Source organism: Falco naumanni, chromosome 7, assembly GCF_017639655.2.
Source record: "Falco naumanni isolate bFalNau1 chromosome 7, bFalNau1.pat, whole genome shotgun sequence".
Classification (NCBI taxonomy): Eukaryota; Metazoa; Chordata; class Aves; order Falconiformes; family Falconidae; genus Falco; species Falco naumanni.
The window spans coordinates 2,462,545-2,487,079 of NC_054060.1; the positions used below are offsets into that span (position 1 = coordinate 2,462,545).

At 62.5% G+C, this 24,535-nt stretch overlaps 2 protein-coding genes across 2 annotated transcripts in view; one reads left to right on the forward strand and one right to left on the reverse strand.

Moving 5' to 3' along the window:
- The first annotated feature begins 83 nt into the window (after positions 1–83).
- On the forward strand, positions 84–5,771 carry SNX33 (sorting nexin 33). The gene is made up of 3 exons (XM_040601301.1): positions 84–743; positions 1,420–2,992; positions 4,854–5,771. The coding sequence occupies exons 1-3, from the start codon at positions 363–365 to the stop codon at positions 5,105–5,107; spliced, it is 2,208 nt and encodes a 735-aa protein (XP_040457235.1). The 5' UTR covers positions 84–362; the 3' UTR covers positions 5,108–5,771.
- Positions 5,772–15,052: 9,281 nt separating this feature from the next.
- Positions 15,053–24,535, reverse strand: part of CSPG4 (chondroitin sulfate proteoglycan 4) — a 28,510-nt gene continuing 19,027 nt past the window's right edge. Inside the window, exons 4-10 of the mRNA XM_040602415.1 lie at positions 24,045–24,524; positions 23,418–23,594; positions 19,804–20,002; positions 19,469–19,603; positions 19,150–19,304; positions 18,135–18,318; positions 15,053–17,770 (exon numbers count right to left, since the gene is read on the reverse strand). Of these exons, the coding sequence (XP_040458349.1) occupies positions 15,858–17,770; positions 18,135–18,318; positions 19,150–19,304; positions 19,469–19,603; positions 19,804–20,002; positions 23,418–23,594; positions 24,045–24,524 (3,243 nt within the window). The 3' untranslated portion in view covers positions 15,053–15,857. The remainder of the gene's footprint in view (positions 17,771–18,134; positions 18,319–19,149; positions 19,305–19,468; positions 19,604–19,803; positions 20,003–23,417; positions 23,595–24,044; positions 24,525–24,535) is intronic.

The window sequence follows — 24,535 nt, forward strand, 5'->3', positions numbered from 1 at the left end:
GCCGGCCAGCGGCAGCCCTCCCCCCCTATGACTCAGTTTCCCCTGCCGCCGGGAGGCGGGCAGGGACACTCGAGGCTGTGACCGGGCACGGGCGTAGGGGACATCCCGGGCAGGGACGGAGGGGACACACAGGGAAGGGGTGCGGGGGACGACTGCGGGCAGGGACGTAGGGCACCACCCCGAGCAGGGATGGAGGGGCCACCGCGGCCAGGGATGGAGGGGACCGTCCCGGGCAGGGACGGAGGGGATACCCCGGGCAGGGATGTAAGGGACATAGAGGGCGGGGATGGCGGGGGACAACGGCGGGCAGGGACATAGGGGACCACCGCGAGCAGGGACAGAGGGGACCGCGGTGGGCAGGGATGTCCGCGGCCATTCCCGCTCACGGCTGCGGGAGCAGCCGCTGCCGGTGCCGGTGCTGGTGCCGTGGGCGGGACCGGTGCCCCCGGGCCGGCTGCCTGCAGAGGGCAGCGTGCGACCTGCCGCGCCGCTCCCCTCCGCTCCCGGGCGGCGAACCGGGGAGCTCGGCGCTGCCGTGCGTCACGGGAGGCTGGCGGCCAGCCCCGCCACCGGCACCGGCACCAGCACCGCCACCGCCACCGCCACCGGGCAGCAGCACCGACATCGCGCAGCGGCGGCGGGCCCCGACACCGGAACCGGGCGGCGGTACCGAGGGTGGCCCCGGGGCGCCGAGGCCGGGCGGTGGCAGCGAGCGGCGGCCCCGGGCCCTGCCGGGCCATGCGGTGAGGGCGACCCGCCGGTCCCGCCGACGGACGGGAGGCGCGGCCGGGCCGCGGCTGTGCTCGGCTCCCCGGGCCCGGTACGGCGGCGGCCGGGCCCCCCGTCCCCCCGCTCCCCACCCCGGCCCGGCAGCGGGACCGGCCCGGTGCTGCCCAGCCAGCGGGCCCTCCCGTCCCGCCCGAGACCTGCGGATTCCTGGGCTACCCCCCCACCACCACCACCAACCCCCCCCAACCCCCGGGAAAATCGGCCCGGAAAGGAATTGCAAAATTCCGGGATCACCGGGAGGTTGGGCTGGGATTGGGGCCGGTTCCCGGCGCTTCCCCGGGGCCCGGCAGCCGCTGGCGGGAGGGAAGCGGGGGGTTTATCCACAGGAGCCCCGGAAAAAGTCGCTTTGGATTTCTTTCCTCGCCGGCAGCCAGATCTTTTCCTCCCAGAACGTGGAACGGCGGGATCGGCGTCGCAGCGAGCTCGGCCCTGCGCGGCCATGGCAGAGCCCGGCTCCTGGCCCGCCCGGGGGCTGCATCCCGCCGCGGCCAAGGACACGCCGCTCGCTTGACCGGGGAATGTTGTTTTTAACCGGGGCGCTGGCATCGGGGGGGGCGCTTGGACATACGGACCTTGGCGTCGCCTCGTAGGGGATTTCTTTTCCACCTTTTTTTTTTTTTTTTTTATTAGTTCATTTCCCTGAGAAACCAGCCAAGCCTTTTCCCACTGGTGGTGGCCTGGAGCTTGTGGCGTTGCCGGGGGGGGGGCGGTTTTTGGCTGCGGGGGTTGCGTGACGCTGTGTCCCCCCCCACCCTGGGACCAGCCATGGCGTTGAAAGCCAGAGCGCTTTACAACTTCCAGAGCGAAAACAAAGAGGAGATCAGCATCCAGGAGAACGAGGAGCTCGTCATCTTCAGCGAGAACTCCCTGGACGGGTGGTTACAGGGCCAAAACAGCCGCGGGGAGACCGGCCTCTTCCCTGCCTCCTACGTCGAGATCCTCCGCTCCCGGTCAGGCTCCAACTACACGGATTACTCCAGCAGCCCGGCCGGCTCGCCCGGGCACGACTCCTTCTACACAGCTCCCCCCAACCCCGGCATCCCCTACCAGGGCAGTTTTGAGGATGACGATGATGATGATTGGGATGACTGGGACGATGCTTGCACGGTGGTGGAGGAGCCCCGGAGCGCACCGGGGACCAACGGGCACCCCTCGCCCAGCCTGCAGTACCCGGCAGCGTACGGCCACCACCAGCACGCCGGTTACCATCCCAAGCCGGCGCTGGAAAGGCAGGACAGCATGAGCTCCTCCAAGAGGGGCAGCGTGGTGGGGAGGAACCTCAACCGCTTCTCGTGCTTTGTGCGCTCGGGGGTGGAAGCCTTCATCCTGGGTGATGTGCCCCTGATGTCCAAGATCGCTGAGGTGTACTGCATCGAGATGGGCTCCAAAGGTCCCCAGTGGAGGGCGAACCCACACCCCTTCATCTGCTCCGTGGAGGACCCGACCAAGCAAACCAAGTTCAAGGGCATCAAGAGCTACATCTCCTACAAGCTGACCCCCAGCAACATCAACTCGCCCGTCTACCGGCGGTACAAGCACTTTGACTGGCTCTACAACCGCCTCCTGCACAAGTTCACAGTCATATCGGTGCCCCACCTGCCCGAGAAGCAGGCCACCGGGCGCTTCGAGGAGGACTTCATCGAGAAGCGCAAGCGGCGCCTGATCCTCTGGATGGACCATATGACCAGCCACCCCGTCCTCTCCCAGTATGAGGGCTTCCAGCACTTCCTCTGCTGCCGTGATGAGAAGCAGTGGAAGCTGGGCAAACGCCGGGCGGAGAAGGACGAGATGGTGGGCGCCAGCTTCCTCCTCACCATCCAGATCCCCACGGAGCACCAGGACCTGCAGGATGTGGAGGACCGCGTGGACGCCTTCAAGGCCTTCAGCAAGAAGATGGACGACAGCGTCCTGCAGCTGACCAACGTGGCCTCGGAGCTGGTGCGCAAGCACGTGGGGGGCTTCCGGAAGGAATTCCAGAAGCTGGGCAATGCCTTCCAAGCCATCAGCCACTCCTTCCACATGGACCCCCCCTACAGCTCGGATGCCCTCAACAATGCCATCTCCCACACGGGCAAGACGTACGAGACCGTGGGGGAGATGTTCGCCGAGCAGCCCAAAAATGACCTGTTCCTCATGCTGGACACTCTCTCTTTGTACCAAGGGCTCCTCTCCAACTTTCCGGACATCATCCACCTCCAGAAAGGTAATGGTGGCTTCTTACCCTCCGGTGATGACCTCTCATGTGTGATGGCTCCACGTGAGTGGGGATGCAATGAAGAAATCCTGTGCTGTGCAGGGGTGGGAATGGGGAGGGGGCATGAGGATAGGGATGGGAATGAGGATGGGGACCGTTGCCTGTGGCTCCCAGGGAGGTGGCATGGTCCCCGCTGGCATGGCTCCCCCGTCGCCCCAGCCTGGAAGAGGCTGATGGGGCTGGTGGTGCTGCCCCAGGTGCTGCCATGGGCTCCGTAACTGCTGCTGACAGTGGCCGAAGCGCTGGCGGGGGGGGTCAGCACAGTTGTCACTCCCCCCAAGCCATGAGCCCAAGCCAGCACCTCAGCTCTCGGCTCCAAGGTGACCTGCCCAGCACCTTGTGAGCGAGGGGCTGTGTTGCATCCCCACTCACCACCACTTCTCCCTCCTCATCCTCCCTCCCCAGCCAAGGCAGCGGTTGGGTGGCCAGCAGGGATGCTCCAGCTTGCTCCCCCAGGGCTGGGATGCGGCTGGACATGGCCTGGGGTCGGTCAGAGGGGTGGGGGGGACGACGACGATGACGACTGTGCAGGTCAAGGTGGGAGGTGGACGTGTCCTTTCTTCCCACCAGCCCCACCGCACTCCCGTGGCTGGGGGACACACACTGAACCTCCTGGGGACAACCAGGGTCAAACTCTTCAAGGTTTAGCACCCCCAGGGCATCGGGGCTCCCTGCATCCCCTTCATCCCCACGTGCTCACTGGTCCCCTGGGTATTTGGGGGGGTAACGAGGGAGGAGGAGGGGTGAGAAGCGTCTGCTCTGCCCTTTTGGTGGCGGGGCTGTGGCGGGCAGGGCTCGGTGTCCCTTTGCACCCTGGCAGCAGGGTGTGACGCAGCTGGGTGTGCGAGCGGGGCTGAAGTCCATGGGGAGGGGACGCCTGTGCCGGCATCCGTGGATCTGGGGGGGGCAGGCAGTTTTCCCCAGGGTGAAGCCAGGGCTGCCCATGCCCGAGCAGCCAGGGGTGCCTGTGCATTGCTGCGCATCGCTGGGGAGGCTGGGAGGGCACAGGGGGAAGGAGGGTGCGATCCTGCCCTGGCGCTCGCTCGCCTTTCCCTCCCCGCGTTGTTTACTGGCGGGTGAGGGGCTGGATCCCGTCCGGAAGCAAGGCCGCGTGGGCAGCGGAAGGCAGGATCTGGCCTCCAACTTTTGCTTCTTCCTCCTCCTCCTCCTCCTCTCCACTGGGAGCAGGGCTGGTGCGGCAGGAGCACCGTAACCCCGGGTCCAGTGCTCCCGGCGAGGGGCAGGGAGGAGGGAAGCAAGCCCGGTGAGCTGCAGGCCAGATCCTGTTTTCAGGCGAAAAGCCTCTGTGGTAATGAGGGGGGAGGAATGCAGGGCTGGAGCCAGGCAGGATTCTTTCGAAACCGAGCTGTAAAAAATAAAGGGAAGGAGGGGGAAGAACTGGTGTCAGAGCATCAGCTGCCTGAGGGAGAGGGAGATGCTTTCCCAGCCGAGCTCCGGCTGGTGCTGCCTGCCCTTCCCACACCCTGGTTCATCCCCTCCCGAGCTGGGGTCTCCCCACCCGTATCCGTGGGGTAGCATCAAACATCGTCAGGGCAGGCTTGGCCGGGGTGCTTGGCTGTGGTAACACGGCCCCACGTTAGCGTTGCCCCCCGCGCCTGGCATCGCACCCTTCCAGCAGCCCAGACCCCCAAACCTCCTGCTAAGTACGAGGCTGTGGGGCCAGGCTGGTGCCCCGGCACAGAGAGTGAGGGGACCTGCCGGGGCCGGCCAGAGACGCCTGTGCCAGGGGGAGGGGGACGGAGGGTCGCACGGATCCATCAGCCTCTCACCCTTCCCCCTGCCTCGCCAGGTGCCTTCGCCAAGGTGAAGGAGAGCCAGCGGATGAGCGACGAGGGCAGGATGGACCAGGAGGAGGCAGACGGGATCCGCAAGCGCTGCCGCGTGGTGGGCTTTGCCCTGCAAGCCGAGATGAACCACTTCCATGAGCGGCGTGTGGCCGACTTCAAGAGGATGATGCAGTCTTACTTAAAGCAGCAGATCGTCTTCTACCAGCGCGTCAGCCAGCAGCTGGAGAAGACGTTACGCATGTACGACAACCTCTAACGCCTCCGCTTGCTGCCCCCCAAAATCACGCACTTCTCTATCCGCAGCCTTGCAGACCTCCTCTGTTTGTGACGGGCTGAGAATGAATGGGAACTCATGACGCTAGTGACCAAATACCTTCGGGCTTTCTTCCCCCTTCCCGGGTGGGCAGGCTGCGCTCCCGCGGGGAAGGGCTTGCCCACGGGCTGGCCATGCCACCTCTTTCCCTGGGGACCTCCCACCCTGCCGCGGGTCTGGCAGGGGCGCAGGGGGGGTCACAAGAGAGACGGACGTGGAGGTAACAGGGCCGGTATCTCTGCCCAGTGATTTTTAGCTTTCTGAAAACCCATCCTCCTGGAGCAGAGATGGGTGCATCCCAGCCCGCTGGGAGAAGAAATCAAAGCAGTCGACACTTTGCACACTAGAAGCTTTTCTGATGGAAAAAAAAAGAGCAGAAAAAGATCTTTATTTGGAAGAGAACGTTGGAGTTTTTGTCACAAGATATTTTCAATATTTTCCATTTTTCGCAAATGTTTCTGCAGCATTTTTACCAATCAGTTTTTAAGTAGACACACAGAAGCAAAGGGAAATCTCTTTCTTGAGCATGGCTGTTGTCTGGGAAAAGGGAGAAAAAAAAACCCCACCCCCCACAGCCTTTTCAATAAAATTGTTGGTAGAAAAACCACCCACCTCCTTCCCAGAGATGTCTGTGGAAAACGGAGCCACTCCAGGATCCTGGGGAAGGCTCCACATCCGAGCATCCCCAGGCTTCCAGCCAGCTTCCGAAAATCCCTGTGCTGTGGGCAGCAGGGGGCTGAGTGCTGCAGGGGCTCCTGTGCTGGCTGCCCTCCTGCTCTCCAAACAACCCACCGAGGGGCAAATCCTGCCCCGCTTCACCCTGCCCAGTGGTGCAGGACCCAGGGCAGCGTGCAGCTGCCTGGGGAGACAGCGGGGCTGGCACGGGGGCCTTGTTTTTGAAGGGAAATGGCTGGGATAAATCACGGCGAGGAGAGTTAGGGCTGCCTTGGCCTGGCTCCAGGGTTAAAATTAGCCCCGGCATGCAGACCAGTGGGGTATTGTTAAAATAACAGCGGCGCTGGGAATGCGGCGGGCTGCGCTCCATCCTCCCAGAGCCCTCCCTGGCCTCAGCCCGCGGGATCAAGCACACGAAATACAGCCGGAGATGTCGCGCAGCCGCTGTCCAGGCAGGACGCGTTTCCTCCTGCATCCCACAGCCAGGGCAGTCCCCTTCGCCATGGCCCCAGCCCCAGCCCAGCCTGGCCCCAGCCTGTCTTAGCTCCATCTTACTCCAGCCCCAGCCCACCCTGGCTGTATCCTTCCTTGGCACCATCCCATCCCATCCCATCCCATCCCGTCCCGTCCCATCCCATCCCATCCCATCCCGTCCCGTCCCGTCCCGTCCCGTCCCATCCCATCCCATCCCATCCCGTCCCATCCCATCCCATCCCAAACCCATCCCACCCTGGCCCTGTCCTTTCTTAGCTCTGTCTTACCCCAGCACCATCCTACCTTGGCCCCATCCCACCCCAGCCACAACTCATCCCAGCACCATCCCAAACCCAGCCCAGCCCAGCGCAGCTCCCCCAGCAGCAGCAGCTATAGGAATAGGGTGGCTAACCCCCATGCTGACCCCGCAGGGGTTAACACCTTGTCCCCAGCCCCGCTGGCCATGCACTGGATGACCGATGACCACAGTTGCCTTGGCCCCATCTGGACACCAGACGCTGTGTGGGACAGCGGGTCCCTTCCACCCCAGCCCTGCTGTCCCCCACTTTCCCTTGGGAGCACCATGGGCACTGGGTCTGAGCCTCCCACCGCCACCGCTGGGTGCCCTTGGCACCACAAGCAGCGTCTGGAGCCGTGCCGGCTCATCCCAGCTGCCCTGGACCCGGCGCAGCGGGGGCATGCCCTGCCTGGGGTCCCCCATGGCAGCACGGTCCCTGGGGTGTCCCAGAGACAGGTTTTGGAGGGTCTGAATGTGGGGTGGGGGACAGGGACCTGGGAGGGTGGGAGAGCAGATGGCAGTGCTGGGAGGGTGTGTGCAGCTGAGGCAAAGGAGTTAGTCCCCCTCGGAGCCACCCTGATAAACGCCTCTAGATCCGCGCCCTGAAGCCCGGCTGGTGGCACCCTCGGGGAGGGCTGAGCGCTGCAAAGAGCCACCTCTGCTCACCGGGTGTGTGACCAGAGCAGGGACGTGTCCCAGTGCCCCGGGAGCTCTTCCTCCACACCAGTGTCCTGGCATGGGGACAGGGACAGGGCAGGGGGTGCCTTCAGGCTGCGTGCACGCCCTCAGAAGGCTGTGCCTCAGTTTCCCCAAGGGTGGACCTGTGCTCTCTGCAGTCCTTTGGCACCCACAAAGGTCTCCCTGCCCCACCAGCCACCCCTCTGCGTACCCCCGCGTCTGGACCATGCTCCCATGGCTGGCTCACTGTGGCGAACCCAGCGGCTGGGAGATCCTGCTTCCCATTAACATTCCTGCCTTTTTCCTCCACCATCTGGCAGCAGGCGGCGGGGGCTCTCCCTGCCCACGGGAGAGCGTTTCGGGGTCTGCCTTGGCCGGGCGGTGGGCTCGAGCATCCTCCTGTTGCAGACAGCATCCTGCGAAGGTGCTGAGGTTTGGAGGATGGAACCAGCTCTGAGCATCCCACTGGCTGCCCGGGTGCTCCTGCCACTGGGTGGGCGCTCCGGGGTGCAGGGTGGCAGTGGGGAGGGGGGCTGGGGGTGCACGCGGTGCTCCCCGTGCATCAGTGGTTTCAGCTGCTGCCCTTATCCAGGACACAGGCTGTTCCCTGCTCCCGCTCAGGGTCATGCGAAGAAAAAAAACCCCGGGGCGCGCAGGGCCGAGAGGAAATGCCGGGAACATGGGGCAGGTCCGCTTCCTCCTCCCACTTCCCAAGGCTGCTCCTGCGTGGGAAAGCCAAGGCCAAGGCACCGGCACGAGCCCCGCCGGCATGACAGCCGGATGGGGAGGTGGCGGTGGCACTGGTGGCCGGTGCATCCTCCCCCAGGAGCACCACAGCTGGCACGGGAGATGCTGTCACTACCTCTGCTCCGGTGGGTGGCTTCCAAGAGCCCTTGTCTTGCCTTTGGGCCTCTCCCCGCCGTGGAAAGAAAATCTGGCACCTCTGGTTTGACCTCTGGGAGACCAGGGTTTACATGCAGGCGGTAGGGACAACCCATATCCCACCCACGTCATGCACCAGCAAGGCTCGGCTCGGTGGGATGTGCCACCTCCACAGCCACACCAACCCTCTGCTGCTACATGAAGCCGCCCCCAGCAGTGTGCCCCCCAAGCCTGGCCCAGGGCTGGGTGCTCTGGGGTGGGAGGACCCCCTCCCGGGGTCCCCTGCGGACCAGCGAGCGGCTGGAGGGTGGGGATGTGCTGGGTGCCTCTTGCCCCCGCATCTGGGACAAGCGGAGCTGCTGGTCGGAGGCTCAGCCTCGCAGACACCCCCACCATCTCCAAGTGCTCAGGAATTGGGGATCCCCAAAGCGGAGCGTGGGGCGCAGCTCCCAGCAGGGCAGCCGGGCAGGATCAGGCCTGCGGGGCGGCTGCGCTGCCGGTGCGCTTGGCAAGCACAGCACAGCTGCCGACCGGGAGCAGGGAGCGGAGTCACGTCAGGGCTGGCAGCAGCTCTGGGGCTGCGTGTGCAGGGGATGGAACCGAGTGGGATTTTGCTGCTGGAACAGCTGCAAGGTCCCATCCGGACCCATCCCCACCGTGCTGCGAGGTGGATGAACCTGTGCCCGCACTGAGGAGCGACACCAGGCAGATGCACACAGGAGGGCACTGGTATGGGGAGGCAACGGACCAGGGGCAGGAGGAGACAGCTCAGACTGCCAGATCAAATCTTTTAATTGCTGCACTTCTCAGTTATTTCCGAAGCGTGACCCTGACTCGGCTCCTCCAGGCAAGGCAACGAGCACCAGCTGGTTCCCTTGGCTGCAGCTATAAATGCTCCATCCCGCTCCCAGCCTAGGGCAATTGTTGGAGACTGGTAGTGCCTGTGCTAGAGGAATGAGCTGGGAAACCATCTTTAATTGCAGCTGGGGTTTGCCAGCCCTCCTCATTCCCCTGCTGCCGAGTGCCTCAGCCCTGGTACTCTGCGAAGTGCTGGTTCCCCATGTCAGAGCTGGGGCGATGCCTGGGGCAGGATCTGTCCCAGCTTTCCGTGCCAGAACAGATAACCTCTCTCCAGCTCCTGGGAAGGTGCTGAGCCTGGGGAGGTAGGTCCTGTGCTTCTGGGGAGCTGTGTCGCTGGGTGTGTTGTTTTTGCAGGAGGGGTGGAGACCCCAAGCTCTCCCTCCGTCACTGTCTGCTGTGGAGCTGCTGGGTGTGGAAGCGGACGTTTGGCTCCATCTGTCTTAAATTTAAACGGGCAGCCGGGCTGGAGAGCTCTGGCAGGCAGCAGCTGCGTGGGGGATGCTCTGTGGTGTCCGGGTCCTCACCTTTCTGTCTTTCCCTTTGCTTGCCAGGGCCTCGGGAGCTCCTCTAGCCTGGCAGGAGAAATTTACGTGCTTTATCTCAGGTGGGCAAGGTGCTGGTGGGGATGGCTGACTCCTGGGGACAGGCCTGTCCCCACACTGCTCCTTGCGAGGTGCTCCCAGGGTGATGTGCCTGCAGCCTGCGTGTCCCCCAGGCTCCATCCTGCTCTGCTGGCTGCCAGCCCAGCCTGTTTGGCAGGCTGTGGGCATGGCCTGCCGGGATCAGGCAGGCACGTAGCAGGGACAGGGAGGGCTCCTGCTGTGCCTTGGGCACTGAGCTCAGCTCAGAGCCAGAGCTGAGAGTGGAGGTGCTGAGCCTCGTCATGCTACACAGCAGCCAGCCTGAGGTCTGGCTCTGACGTCCCACATGGGGCAGCTCCTAGGAGGACCTGGCCACCCCTGGGTGGGTCCTTCATCTGCCTTGGGAGGAATAGAGGTGCTCCTGCTCCTTAGGTAGGGTCTCCTGGAGACTTCCCAGCACTGCTTGCCAGCAGGGTGTGTGACCCAGACCCCCTGAGAGAACCCCAGCATGCTCCTCCTGACTCCCAGCAAAATCCAGAGCATCTCCTGGGGCTGTTAAGAGCTGCTCGGGAAGTTTTGGGATGGGGACAGGGAGGCAGGAGCCCTAGGACCATGCTTTGCCCCCACAAAAGAGGGGGGTTGCCTGTGCAATCAGGGGGTTCATGCACTTGCTGTGACTCCATCCCCAGGAGCAACGTGGGCACCATTGCAGGGTCCCGCAGCCTGCTGCAGTGGAGGGTCTTGGAGGCTGGGGACATGACGCTTACATAGGTCCTGATCTCATGTGCAGGGCTTGGACGTGCTGGCCTGTAGCCTGGCTGGGAATAAAGTCCCTCCGTTGTTGAACTCATGCATTTGCATGGCTGAAGCTTGTGGGGGAGGGTTCCAAAGCCAAATGATCCTACCTGCCCTGGGTGGGTGCTGAAAGAAACCTGTTTGGCCTATTGTTTGTTTGCATTTGAACAGGTGCCTGGAAACTGGCTCAGTCACCAGAGCTGTGACAGATTCCCCTCCTACCTGTGAGCTCTGGTGTCTCGGCTCCTGCAGAGTGCTGGCCCTCCCTGAGCTGGTACCACCATGCCGGTATCCTCAGGAACCCAGGAGAGGGGTCAGAGCAGCCTGCTGCAGGTGCGATGCCTGGGAGATGGCTGTGGGGTGACGGTCCCCTTCTCCCTTCCCAAGGCAGTGGTGTGGCCCAGGGAAGCTTTGCATGGCTGCGGTGCTTGAAGCCACGGCTGGCACAGGGCAGGGCCAGGCTGCTGGGCAGCTCAGAGGAGATTTCCTGGCTGCTTTAAAGGCACTGTGGATCTGCCGAGGAAACGGCAGGGGAAGGTTACTCTTATTCCTTCTCCCTACTGCGTCCAGGCTGGGCTCTGCAGCAGGGCATCGTCTCAGTGTGCCCCGTCCCTGCGGCAATGCCGTGCCTGCCTGGGGACCAGCGGGCTGCCTTCTCCCTGCGCCCTGCAACAGTACTGCTTCTCCTCTCCTGGCTGATCTGAGCTCAAACTGGGACATTAACCCCAGCGCTGGGCTCAAATCCTGGCAGGGACCTACCGATGGATCCAGCCCAGGCTGCATCCTGCCCTGGGATCTAGCTGTGGGGGCTTCCCGGCAGAGCAGGAGGCATTCCCTGCTTCTGGGGCTCCTAGAAAGCAAAGGTGACTTCTGAAATAAGAACAGAAGTGAAGTTCATGGGGTTTTTTTTGCCACTTGTGAGCCCCTGCGTGACTGCCTGTGTAACCTGGTGGTCAGGCACTGAGATGCTTTCACCCAGGTGGTCACTGTGGGGTGTCTGGAGGTGGCACAGAGGACAAGGGACACCTGCAATTGAGTCTTCATGTCTTCTGGGTGGCTCTACCTGGTGATATCCTTGCTTTTGATATGCCTCTTCCTACTGCTTAGGAGGTGGTGGCAGGTGTGGGCTATCGTCTCCATCCTGTCACACCTCTGTGAGTCACTGCAGCTTGCTCACTGTCTCCGTGTCTGGGTGTCTGCTGGCTCCTGCCCTGCTTTAAGCCACCCCATGTTTTCCCTTAGTGACTTGAGGCTTTGCTTTAGCTGGGCGGTGGGCTGGCACTCCTCTTTTTTTTTTTTTTTTTTTTCCCTCTATCCTGCCTCTTATTCCCTGACCCAGGTGTCCTCAGAAGCTGCGTGTAGATGTGTGAGGGTCCTGATGACCTGTTGATGCACATGTCCTCAGCATCTTCTTACAGCCCCTCTTCTCCCTTCCTGGTGCTCCCTGAGGGCCTCATTCCACCCAACCCTGAACTTCTGTGCACAGTAATGCCTCCCTGGCACCAGGAGCAGGGACATCTCCCTCCTGGGCAGCACCCACCCGTAATGCCCTCTCCCATGGCAGGACTGGGGGACATGTGCACCCCACTGTGGGTGGGTGCAACTTGCCTGCAGCTTGGGTTGAGCCGGGGGCTCAGCTGGTGGTGCCACGGGAGAAATGGCTCTGGCCATGTCCTGGGGCAGGTGCTCCCTGGGGACAGCAGTCTTGCTCTGGGTGGCTTTTCTTGCTTTAAAAACATGGGTAGAAGACAGAGGAGGGGCCTGGGTGTGAGACACCGGGGGTGTGCCCAGCTTGGGGGAGACATCAGCAGCTGCAGGGGCAGGAGGAGATGGGGAGATGCTCCCTGGGAATAAAGCATGTGAGGTCATGGGCAGAGCTGGCTTTTGTTGGCTAGCTGTGCACATCTGGCCCAGCCTGGGAGGGGAGCAGCACATCTGGCAGAGCAGCTGTAAGCATCTCTCTCAGCTGCAGTCAATGGCTCAACGTCCAAGTGGAGACCAGTGATGAGTGGTATTCCTCAGGGGTCTGCGCTGGGACCAGTGCTGTTTTACATCTTTGTCAGCAACATGGACACCGGGGTCGAGTGCACCGCGGTGGCACCAGGCTGTGCGGTGCAGCTGACCCTGGAGGGCAGGGGTGCCACCAGGAGGGACCTTGCCAGGCTGGGCAGGTGGGGCTGTGTGACCTCATGAAGTTCAGCAAGGCCAAGTGCAAGGTGCTGCGCGTGGGTCAGGGCGATCCCAGCACCGGGGCGGGCTGGGCAGGGAGTGGGTTGGGAGCAGCCCTGGGGAGAAGGACGTGGGGGTGCTGGTGGGGGGGAAGCTCAGCAGGGCCCAGCAAGGTGCGCTCGCCCCCGGCCAGCCGGGTCCTGGGCCGCATCCCAAGCGGCGTGGTCGGTGGGTCGGGGTCATTCCCCCCCCGTGCTCTGGTGAGACCCCCCCTGCGGCGCCGCGTTCAGCGCCGGGGCCCCCAGCGCAGGAGGGATGCGGACCTGCTGGAGCGACCTGGAGGAGGGTGTGAAGGTGATCGGGGGGGCTGGAGCCCCTCTCCTGTGGGGACAGGGCGAGAGGGTTGGGGCTGCTCAGCCTGGGGAAGAGACGGCTCCAGGAGACCTTCCAGCACCTCCCAGCACCCAAGGGGGCGACAGGAAAGCCGGGGAGGGGCGTTTTACAAGGGTAGCGATAGGACAAGGGGGAAACTGAAGGAGGATGGATTTCGATTAGATATCAGGAAGAAATCCTTCCCCATGAGGGCGGCGAGGCGCTGGCACAGGCTGCCCGGAGAGGCTGTGGGTGCCCCATCCCTGGCAGTGCCCAAGGCCAGGCTGGACGGGGCTGGGGGGGGTGTGGGGTGTCCCTGCCCCTGGCACGGGTGGGACTTGGGTGGTCTTTAAGGTCCCTTCCAACCCAAACACTTCCGTGATCTTCCCTAAACCTCAGCAAGCTTTATAACCAGCTTAGCAGGGAAGGGTGCAGCCCAGCCCCTGTCACCCTCAAAACCTCCCAGACCAGTGTGGTTCTGGCCCAAACTGGGGTGAGGTGGAGGGGCTGCACTTCCACATGAGCAGGCAGCTTTGCTGCCGTGCCCTGGCTGGGCACGGTGCCTGCGGGGCTCTGGGGAAGGCAGAGATGCTGCGGTGAATCCCTGTGTGGGGAAGCCAAAGGACCCGGCCAGGAAACTTTTGAGCTTGTTTGGGCTTTGGTTTGCCTGTTCCACAGCTGGGCAGGAGCCCACCCAGACCCTCAGCCCTTCCCCAGGTGGGTGGTGGTGGGCAGCACTGAGGATGGGCCAGATCCTGCCCCAGCCATCCTGCTGTGAGTCCCAAAGAGCCCACGGAGGACCAACACCTTTGTTCAGGATTTAAACCCTGCCAGCAGAGCTTGGCCCTGGAGAACCGCAGTCCTCGCTGGCTTTTCCAGGTTACTGACTGTCCTCCCCTGACCTCAGGAAATGGATGTTTCCCAGCAGCAGGAATAAAACTCCAAGCCTTAAAACTAACCTGCTTTGCTTTCAATGCTCCTTACAAAATAGGCCACGTTCCTTCTCTTTAATCCCTGGGTGCGAGGCAAAAACCATTCGGAAGGAAAACACGGTGGATGCTTCCAAGGGGGCCCGTGGTGGATGCCACCGGCTTCCCTGCAAACCTCCGTCTCTCGTGGGGGTATGTGATTAGCAAAGATAATAAACGTGGTGGCGCAGGCACAGAGCTGTGGTCTGAGGGAGGGAGGTGACGACATTCCCTCCGCTCTGTGCGGAGAGGTTGTTCCCGACCTTTTGGGAGCAGCGCTTCCATGGCAAGCGCTGAGTTGTGGCGTGGGCAGCCCAGTCCCGCTGTCCCCATTTTACAGAGGGGAGAGGATGTCACTTGCCTCTGAGCAGAAGAAAAGATATTTTTTTTTTTTTTTCTTTTTTTTTTTCCCTCCTCTGGATGGGGAGGAGGAAGGTTTTGGAGGCAGGGAGGTTGCAGCAGTGCGTGGGCTTGGCACCCATTGGCACCAGCTGCCTTGGGGTGAGAGGGCTCGGAGGTGCCATGCCTGCCTCTGCCGTGCCCTGTCTTGCCTGTACTGGGGGGCACGGGGCTGCCTGCCCACACCCTGGTGGCTGTGGGTGCTGGTGAGATGCGCTAGCACCTGCCAGCTGGAGCGGGGCGGGTGTGATTTACCACTCGGCAAACGTCTGGCACTGTCAATGCAGCCAGGAAAACTGCTGGCATGGTGCAGGCAACCATCCCGGTTCTGCCGCAGCCTTGGAGTGGGACAGCACGGGGTGCTGGTGTGGGGAGGGATCACGGGATGGATTTTGCCCTGGGTGAGAGGGGTGCGAATGTAAAGCATCCCCCGTGGTCCCTGGGGGCTTGCTTCAGCTTCCCATCGGTGTTGCAAGAGCGGGATGTGCCCTGTGATGAGCTTCCCAGCTGTAGCAGTGCAGGGTATTATTGTTGGGTCCCATCCTGAGCTCAGTGCTCAGTTTTTCCTCTGCTCTTCCTCAGACAGTTTCTATTAAAGTTTTTAGGACTCCAGGCTGGGGAAAATTTGAGCAAGAGCCTGGAGTTTGGTCCGTTACCTCCAAACGTCACTCTGCAGCTTGCTGGGCTTTAAACAGGCCTGGCAAGGGGGACGGCTTACGAAAACAGTGATGCACCTCGGAAAAGGCACTTTATTCTGTTTACTTCTGCTGTACTGGAGTATACAGTGGAAAAACGCGCTGGCTCGGGTTCTCCACTCTCCTCTCTGGTTTCACGCCGCCCAGGTGAGCTCCTGCCCCCCTCCCCGCCCAGGGCATCCTACCTGTTGTGCAACCCCCTCCCCGGGGCTCAGTGCAATCTGCTTTATGAAGCACACGGCAAGCACGCAGAGAAAGAGCAAGACGGGTTTTTTTTCCAAGTGGGTGGGGATTTTTAAATTCCCCTGGCATTGGCCACAGAGTTTTTTCCGAGCCTCTGCTCCAGTGTCTCAGCCCGCCTAGCCCTGGGGGATTTGGGCAGCTTCATCCCCAGCCTGACTCAGCGCAAGCTGCTCCTCATCCTCCCTCTGGCGCCAAGAGCTGCGGCAAACACCTCCGTGGCGATCGGTGCTGCCCATGGAGGAGCCACCACTGGACCCTCCTGGGTGGCTCGGTGGGGACCGGTGCTGTCAGGTCCCCTCCAGCACTGCGGCCACCGTCGGGTGGCCCAAATGAGCACCCAAAGTCAGCGTTCCCCAGGGATGCTCGGGCACTTTGCCTGCTCCCACTTGCTTATGCAGTGCCCCCCTCCCCTGCCCAAAGCTACCTGGAAATTTGGGGCTCCCGGGTGGGCCGGACGGGCAGCCCCCATATCCCCAGGGCCCTCCTACATCTGCAGGATGCCAGCTCCCAGGGAGGAGGAGGACAGCTGGGAGGAGGCGGCCGACAGTGCTCCGGGAGGGTGTGGACCCCCAGGTGGTCTCATTGCCCCCGTGCCTGAGCCCTTCACACCCAGTACTGGTTGTTTTTCAAGGGAGGGTTGGAAGTCCGGCAGTACTGGAGGAGCTCAGGGTCTGGCGGTGCTCCAGGACCTGTGCCCTGGGGTGGCGGACCCGTGCCCTTGCCCTCCGGGGCATTGACAGTTGTTAGGGGGATGCCTTGGTTGGGGTCCATCCTCCGGAAGGTCTCCTGGTCCGGCACAGCCCCGTTCTTGGCCTTGGAGGAGGGGGTGCCCTGGACATGGTGCTTCCCCGTCTTGTTGCGCTTGTGCAGGTAGAAGAGCAGGGGCAGGATGAGGGCCAGCAGGAGGAAGATGAGGCAGATGGGGATGATGATGCTGAACATGTTGGCCTCAATGAAGCTGAGGAAGGTGCCCCCCTCCACAGGGCTGGGGCTGGTGGTAGCACCGGGGCCCTGCCAGGCGGTGGGTGGCATGCCCAGCTCGCTGGCATTGGGGCTGCTCCGTGCCGTGCCCTGGGGCTGGGGCACTGGGGACGAGGGTGCCGGGGGGGCTGTGAGCAGGGTGACACCGTAGGCTTTCGAGGTGTTGTAGGGCTCAGTGCTGTACTCCAGGGACGCTAGCGCTGGTGGCACGCCGGCGGCTGCCAGCTCGAAGGCAAAGCTGTCACTCTGCAGGGGCTGGTCAGTCTCCCCAGCACCCAGCACCTCCAGCCCGACCAGCCCTTGCTCCAGCTCACTCTGGGTGAAGGTCTCGATCGGGGTGGTGGGTTGTCCTGGGTCCCTGGAGACCCTCACGAGGCGGCTGGCACGGGGTGCCCTGCGGATCTTGAAGACTGGGATGCTCTTGGTGTGGTTGGCCAGCTCGCTGGCATCAAGGATGCTGGTGTCCAGGAGGGCTGTGGTACCCCTAGGCCACAGGCTGCCCGGCTGAGCCTTCACCAAGGCGCGGACCATCACATTCACCACCCCGGTCCTGTTTGCTGCCCGCGACATGGCGAGGAACTGGAAGTCATCCTCAGGAGAGGTGAGGTCAGTGAAGGTGAACGTCACCTCTCCACGGTCCAGCTGCTTCTGTGAGAAGCCCCGTGATGGCTTTTGGTTGACCTGCACTTGGCCAAACCTTGGGTCCTTGGTGATCCTGTACAGGGCATTGCTGGCCCCCAGCTGTGCAGCTCCCAGGAGGTGACGGTGGGACATGGCAGCCCTGTTCAGGTCTTGGGGCACCTCCAGCAGCACTGGGCTTGCAGTGGTGCTCTCTGCCGGCAGCACCTCGATCTCCAGTGAGGTCAGGGTGGGTGGATGGTGGCCATCGGAGAGGCTCAAGGCTAAAGACCCTGAGGTATGGCTCCCGGTGGCAACAAACACCACATGGCCTGCTTGGACATCTGCTTGGGTGAAGTGGTTGATGGGCTCCTGTGGGTTGTGTGTGTTAGCCAGGTGGCCAGCAAGAGGTCTCTGGAGGACGCTGTACACCATCTTCTCCGGGGACCCTGATGGGTCTGCCACATCCAGGTAGTCCCGGGATAAGGTCACCACGGAGCCTGGTGAGACCCGCAGCACTTCTTGCTGCTTCAGCACCTGCGGTGGCTTGCTGCTGCTGCCGGTCACCGTTATATTGAAAGCTTCGGAGATGACCACCCCTTCTTGTGGAGGACGGATGGACTGCTGCGCCCGGGGCTGGAGCCAAGCCTTAAATCTGAAATGGTCTTCAGAGATGCTGTCTCCACCATGGGCATATGCCAGGCGCCCTGCAGCCAGGTCTGACTGCAGGAAGAATGGCCGGGATCGCTCCAGGGGCACACCAGCCACCAAGAGCTGCCCATGAGCTGGCAGCCCCGTCACCAGGAAGACAACATCATACGCAGCCCGCTCGGGGACGAGGATTTGGCTCAGGAGGTTGGAGGCATCCAATATCGAGGTGCCGATCTCAGCCCGTTGAGCCCGTGAGAGCTGGAGGCCTGGGGAGAAAAGGGAAAACCCGAAGGTTTGTCACCCCTGGCAGGAGGCAGGACCTGCTGGAGAGCAGAGCAGACCCGGACAACAGCAAGTTAAAGCAGAAAAAGGAGGGTTTCAAAGATATGGAGAGGGATGAGAATCAGCTGGGACTTATTAGTCCGGAAGATGATGGGGGAAGGAATTGTGCAGAGAGCCCGTAAAAGGACAGATGCGGTTTTAGATGTTGCTTGACATCATATCAAAGCTCGTGCTTGGCTGGCCATGGGGAACTGCACAAGGGTGTCTCCTTCAGACAAACAAGCCCTCCTGAAGTCTGCAAACTTCAGGAGGGCTTGTTTGTCCCTTGCTTCTCCTTTTCTTCTTTACCTGCATTTCTCCATAGCAGAGTTGAACGCTGGGGACACCTCTCCTCAAAGGAGATCAGCACGAGGAGGATGAAGGAATCAGAGATGGTTGTGGGAGCGACCACGCGGAAACGGATGGCATCTTGGGCCAGCCAGAAGGGTTTCTCTGGCATCTCGTGCTGGTAGAAAATCATCCTACTGTCAACCTAAAAATAACAAAAAACCCTCAGTGAGCTCTGCTAAATGGCAAAATACCCAGAGTGGGTGTTACCGTGTGGGAAATGGGTGCATCTGTTTCATCTCTGGTGTGATGGGCACCGTAGTGCTTGGGGGGGACCCTGGTGATGCTGTGTTAGAGCCAATGTGTGCACCCTGGGCTCTTATCTTGTCTCTGGGAAGGAGCAGCCAAGCCCTAATTAGGTAAGAAATGGGGATCATCACCACGCAGGACATAGTTGCCACTCTCAGGAGCTCCCTGTGCCTCCCTGTCAGGATGTTTCTGTCCAGTAACTGGGGAAACTGAGGCTCAGAGGAAGGGCTGAGCTTACTCAGCACCCTCCAAGGCCTGGGCCAGGCTTCCTCCAAGGATGAGCACAGCATCGGGGAGCTTGCACGCTTCTGAGTGATGGTTAGAAATAAGTCCTTCGCTGTGCTCTGCAAGAGCTTGGCCCTGTGCGAGAAGGGTGGTAGCAAGGCTTTGCTCAGAGCAGGGGTGAAAGCATCACACTTGGCTCTTGCCGTAGGCAGCAGCCAGGGTGGCTGGGTCTGCAGCAGGGAGGTAGCCTAAGAAGAGGGGATTATAACTCCCTGAGCCTTGCCCAGCACTAAATCCAAGGCTGGCGGCCATGGTAAAGCCGGCGCTGGGGCAGCAGCTCCTAATCCCTCTTGGCATCTGTTGGCAGAGCTGGGAAAGCCGTGGTGGGGCTGTGGCCTGGCTCTGCCTCCTGCCCTGCCCAGGGTCGGGCTGGGACCCCCGGGCTACAGCGAGCCGCGATGGAGGGCTGTGTCTTGGGATGCTGGGGGAGGCAAAAGCTCACCTGGGCTTGGGTGAAGTTCCTGACTTCCTCCCCCTGGGAGGTGCTCAGCCTGCCCAGGCGCGGGGCTTGCTCGATGCTGTAGTACAGAGCGGTGGAGCTGGTGGGGCTGTTGCTCACTGCCTGCAGGTTCTGGCTGGTGATGGGCTGCAGGGCACCTGGAAAGCATGTTAATTACGGACTTCAACCCATTGCCTCGCCACCTGCCTACGGCCTCTGCCATGGGCGTCTCTTGGCAACGCTCAGGCAGCGGGTAATAGAAGGGTCCAAGGGCCCCATTTGCCATCAGACTGGGAGGATGGGGGAACGTGCCTGTACCCACCTGGGCAGACAGTGAGGCTCTGCTTCTTGGCCAGGCTAATGAGGGGCTCTCTCTGGGCCCTGACGAGGAAGAAGTGCCCAGGAGACAGGTTCTCACCATCCCACAGGTCGAAGGCAAAGCCTCCATCCAAGGGTCCTGCAGAAAGCACAAAGCTGGACATTTACAGGGGGCAGAGGGGGCTGCAGCCCCCCATTAACTTGGTGTGGTTTTAGACCAGGGTGCTGTGTGATGGAGTTAGCATCCACTTTGGTGGCACAGGGCTGCCCTCCAGCAGTGTCCCCTCCCTCGGGTTGGGGGTGATGCAAGGGGACTGGGGCACCTCGGCCCTGCCCTACCTTGGTGCACAAAGAGGATGAGGCCGTTGTTTATCTGAGCCTGGGTGAACCGTCGGACCTCAGCTCCAGGGGCTGACCTCAGCACAACCTTCCCGTTGGCTGGGGGCTGGATGGAGTAGGTCACCTCCTCTGCTGGGGAGTCCTCGTCCTCAGCACTCAGGATGTGGGGGCTGATGGCAGCCGTGGCACCTTCCCGCAGCTGGGGGATAAGAAGAAGCTATAATCCCCCTGAGATGCTCCCAGCACCTCTCCCCTCTCCCCTAGCCTGGTCTGGATCCTGTCCCCACTCAGAGAGCTCCGCTGGGTGCCTGAGCACACCCCAGTCCAATAAGGGTGCCTTGTCCACATGCTGGGTGATGCCTCTGTCATCTGGCCTCTTCCCAGCCCTGTGTCACCCTGCACCGCTGCCGTGTTTGCCAGCACGTGTTCTGCTGCTGGGTCTGTGCATCTGCACGGCACGGCACGAGCAGGCAGGCGAGGGTGAGGGCTTGCCCTTCCGTGCCTCAGTTTCCTCAAGGGCAGGAAAGGGAAGGAGGCACAGTGCTGGCACAGCCTGTGGGGCTGGGGCAGAGGCTGTGCCTTTGACAGATCTCTCTCTCCGTTGCTCTGCAGGGGAAGGGCTTTTAGTGGGGTCCCCGAGCTCTGGACTCGCTCCCTGAGCTGCTGCTGCGTACGTGATGACCGCAGCCCCGTCTCTCTCCAGCTGGGTGTTTCTCCTAGCTCATGCTCCCAGCAAAGCAGCCATCCCACCACCCCCTCGCAAGGCTGCAGCCAGCCGCCCCGGCAAACCCTCCAGGAATGACAAGCATGTGGTGAGCTCAGGGTCACTGTGAAGCTTCCCAGGGTCTCTTCCACCCAGCCAGCAGTGCCCACCCACCCCTGGGGACGCTGCCACCCCAAAGCCCTGGCATCTCCCCTTTCCGGCTGGAGGCAACAATTTTCCCCGCTCCTAATGCTGTTCCGTATCTCAGTCTCCACACACCACAGGAGTGAATCCTGCCCTGCCAGACAGGTTCTGCCTGCACACTCCAGAGGTGCCATTCTCCCTCAGGATGCCCCAAAGTGGCAGGGAGCACCGATCGAGCCTTCCTGCAGCTCGTGCAGGGTGGAGGGGCAGGATGCACTGCATCCCACCACATCATGAGCCTGGCCTGCATCCTGCAAACCCACAAGACAACACCCGGGTGCTGGAGGAGCTGCTCAGCTGGCTGTGCTGGGTTAGATGAGCTCTTTTCTGCTGTTTTCAGCTGGCCTAACCCAAAACATTTCTTGAGTGGGTGTGGGTGCCGACGGTGAAATTAAATCCCTTGGGCAGTCCCTGCGGGTTAGCAGGAGGCAGGCTGAAAACACAGCTTTGTAGAGATGGGATGAGGGAAGTGCTGCCGGACACGCAGCCTGTGCAGGGGCCGAAGCCTGCATGCACTGAGGGTTTCAGGCTGCTCCCTCTCCCCAGCACCCACGGCCAGGTCACTTCAGTGCCTATTGGAATTGCAGTCACACCTGGTGCCAGGGAAAACTCCTTGTGGCCAAAGCCCAGAGAGGTGTTTGCAGGCAGGTGGGACCGGCAGCCCCAGGGCATCGCTGCTGGCTGGGGACAGGCACATGCGGTGGCTCAAGAAGGTGCTCCAGCATGGAGCTCCAGCATGGAGCTCGTCACCGAGAGCCCATGCCGCCAGGGCTGACCCGCTTCGCCACGCTCTCCGTCCTCTCTGAATTATTAAAGCCTCCCGCCTGGTTCCTGCTCTCGCTTACTGGGTTTATTATGTTTGCTCAGCCTCTGTGTCGCCTCTGCTCTGCAGGAGAGCGAGCGAGGAGGCAGCGGAGCAGCACCGGCAGCGTGGCCGTGTTTCCCTGCAGCAGTGGAAGCGTCTCTCGGTGGCAGCCAGCCAACCCAAAAAGCTGCTTGAGGCAAATCTGCACGGTCCTTTGCTGGGGTCTCTACTTGGGGGTCTGAGCCCTGGCTGCTGCCTGCCTGGCCCTGCGTGGACCCCGCACCCCGGCGCTGGCAGGCGCAGGCAGCAGAGGAAGGCTTTGTGCAATCTGTCTCCTGGACCCGGCCTGACCTTTAAACGCTGAAGTCATCCCTCTCCAGAGCACAAACACAGCAGGGCCGGGCCCCTCCTGAGCCCCGGGTTGCTTTAGCATTGCTCCTGCCTGGAGCAGGGAGCCTTGCCCAGCCCCAGAGCCCCTCCTGCGGGCAGCCGGGTGCTGCCCTCACCCCTCCTCGGGTGCTCCCCGGGCCGGGGGGTCCCCCCGATGGAAAGGCGGGCGGACTGCTGCCTCAGAGTTTATTTTGGGAACTTCTTTCTTTTCACCCTTTTTTTAGCATGGTGGCTGGGATGGAAAGCCACGCTCCCCTAAGTGCCTTGTAATCACTGGGCTAATGGGCTGGCTAAAAATAAGGCAGGGAGGGAGCCTCCTCCTCCCCTTGCACAGGGCCAGCTCCGCGCCGCACGCAGGAGTGCAGGGCTCTGGGGGCAGAGCTGCCGGCCCTGCCTGCCTCCCCTGCTCCCCACTCCAGCGGCACAAAACCCCCTCTCTGCTCCCTGAGGACCAGCGCATCCTCAAGGATGCTCCACGCTGGCTTTGGCAGGCCGGGCCCGAGGGACTGACATGGGCCCAGCAGCTGAGGGGTTAACTTTTCCCTGCCGGGAGGGCAGCGTTTTGGCACAGCTGGGGCAGATCCTGGAGACATCACTTAGTGCACTAGAAAAGGGATTTGCTGGGAGGGGGCTGGGGGTGTAACAGAGGCAGACTCAGCACCAGGGCTGGCTGTGGGTGGGGACACCCCCAAACCTCTGCCTGCCTCTGGGCCAGGCAGCCCCTACCCTTCCTTTGGGCATCTCCTCCAGAGCCCAGTCTCCCAGACACCTTCCCAAAGCCGCTGTGGTACTCCTGGTGTGATGATCCTGATGGAGGGAGCTGCTTTTCCCTGCTGCCAGCCTGGGAAATCCTGGGATGAGGATAGCCTGGGGGGGTGGGGGGGAATGGTCCTGCTGGGCTGACGGTCCTGCATGTTTTCTAATAATTTCGTTGCTGCAGCATTAGTGATCCTGAAGGGAGCAGGGAGGTGCCTGGGGCAGAAGGTGGGATTTCAGCACCAGGTGAGCCCTCTTTGCTCCTGATTTCTTACTGAGGTGGGCATAAGGAGAGGTGTGACTAAATAAATTAAGTATTTCCAGTCTGTGCTGATGGAACGTGGGTAAGCTGCTGTCGTGCTCCCCGGGGATTGCTCCGGACGTGGGGAAGGGCGCCCCGGGGAGGGGAGGGGGATGCGGGCTGTGCGGGGCGATGCTCCCACCTTGCGGACGGTGTCAGCATCGGCACTGCGGAGGGATGGGGCGGAGGGAAGGGAGGGGGAGGGGGGGGACGGGGGACGGGACAGCCCCGTCTCCGCCTCCTGCAAAGCCTCGCCCCGCCGGGGAAGCACCTCCCTCCCCCGAGCCCATCGCCTGCCTCTGGGCTGCGCTCCGGCTCTGCTCTGCCCCGGTTCCCGGCGGCTTGGGGGGGGTCCCGTGGGGTCCCCGCGTTGGTCTGGCCGCCCCCTCCGTGTACCTTAGCGCTGAGCACCCGGGGCCCGCTGGGTGCCCATCGCCGTGGCCTCGCACCCTTACCTGCAGCCCGGCGTTGACCCGCAGCCGCGGCCCCTCGGCGCTGCGGGGCAGGATGGTGACGAAGAGGGTCCTGGGCTGGCTCTGCCGGTCCGGCGCGGAGGCGTTGGCCAGGACGGTGAAGCTGTCGGCCCGGGCCCGGGGGCCGTCCTGCCTGTACTGGATCTGCTGCCTCTGCACCTGCGGGGCAGGGGCTGGTGACCTGCCTGGGGGGCACAGGCCACTGCCCCGCTGGAGGGGGGACCTGTGCAGCCAGCCTGGGAGGGGGGAGCAGGCTGGCCACCCGAGGCATCCCCGTGGGGTGCTTCCACCACAAAGACGGGGAGCGGGATCCCCATGGGAAGCAGACCCGGAGCCCAGCATGGGTGCTCTGCCCTGCGTCCCCACCCTGTATCCCCAGTGACATTTAAAAACACACCTCGGGGGTTGGTGCGTGCCTTGGCTGCAGGGCAAACCCACCCCTCCAAACCCCTCCATCCGGAGGGCAAACGTTTCTGATGCGTACAGGAGCCCTGCAGCCCTCCCCAGCCCCTCCCAGTGCCGCTGGGGGCTGGAGCCCACCCTGGACCTCTTCCCACCCCCCCAGGGAAAGCTGTGTGGTGGGCAAGCGGGCACCCCTGGCTGCTGTACCTCGCTCCAGGTGAAGCTGTGCAGCCCACCGTCCTCGGGCCGCTGGCCGTTCCGGAGGGTACCGAACCGCGGAGGCCTGAGCACCCTGAACTCTACACCAAGAGCCGTGTAGTAGGTGTTTGGGATGTTGAGGATGCCTGTGGAGAGGGTAGCAGAGCCGCCTCCCGGCACTGTGATGTTGTGGACATCCAGGGGGATGGTGATGGGGAGTATGACCAGGCTCACCACCACCCCCTCCAGGGGGTCTGCACCGCCAGCTGTGATGTCCACGACAAACTGGTCATGCTCCTCCTCGGGCTTGGAGTGGAGGTAGAGGACTCTGCCGTCGTTGATGTCCTCCTGGGTGAAGGACTGGATGGGGTCCAGGCTGGGCTGCTCGTTTGAGTCTTGCTCATGCTGAAGCGTTGCCAGGAAGCCGGAGGCTGGGGGGCTGCTCACCAGGTAGACTATGTCTTGGGGAGGGATCTCTTCGTGGGTCACCTGGCAGTGTG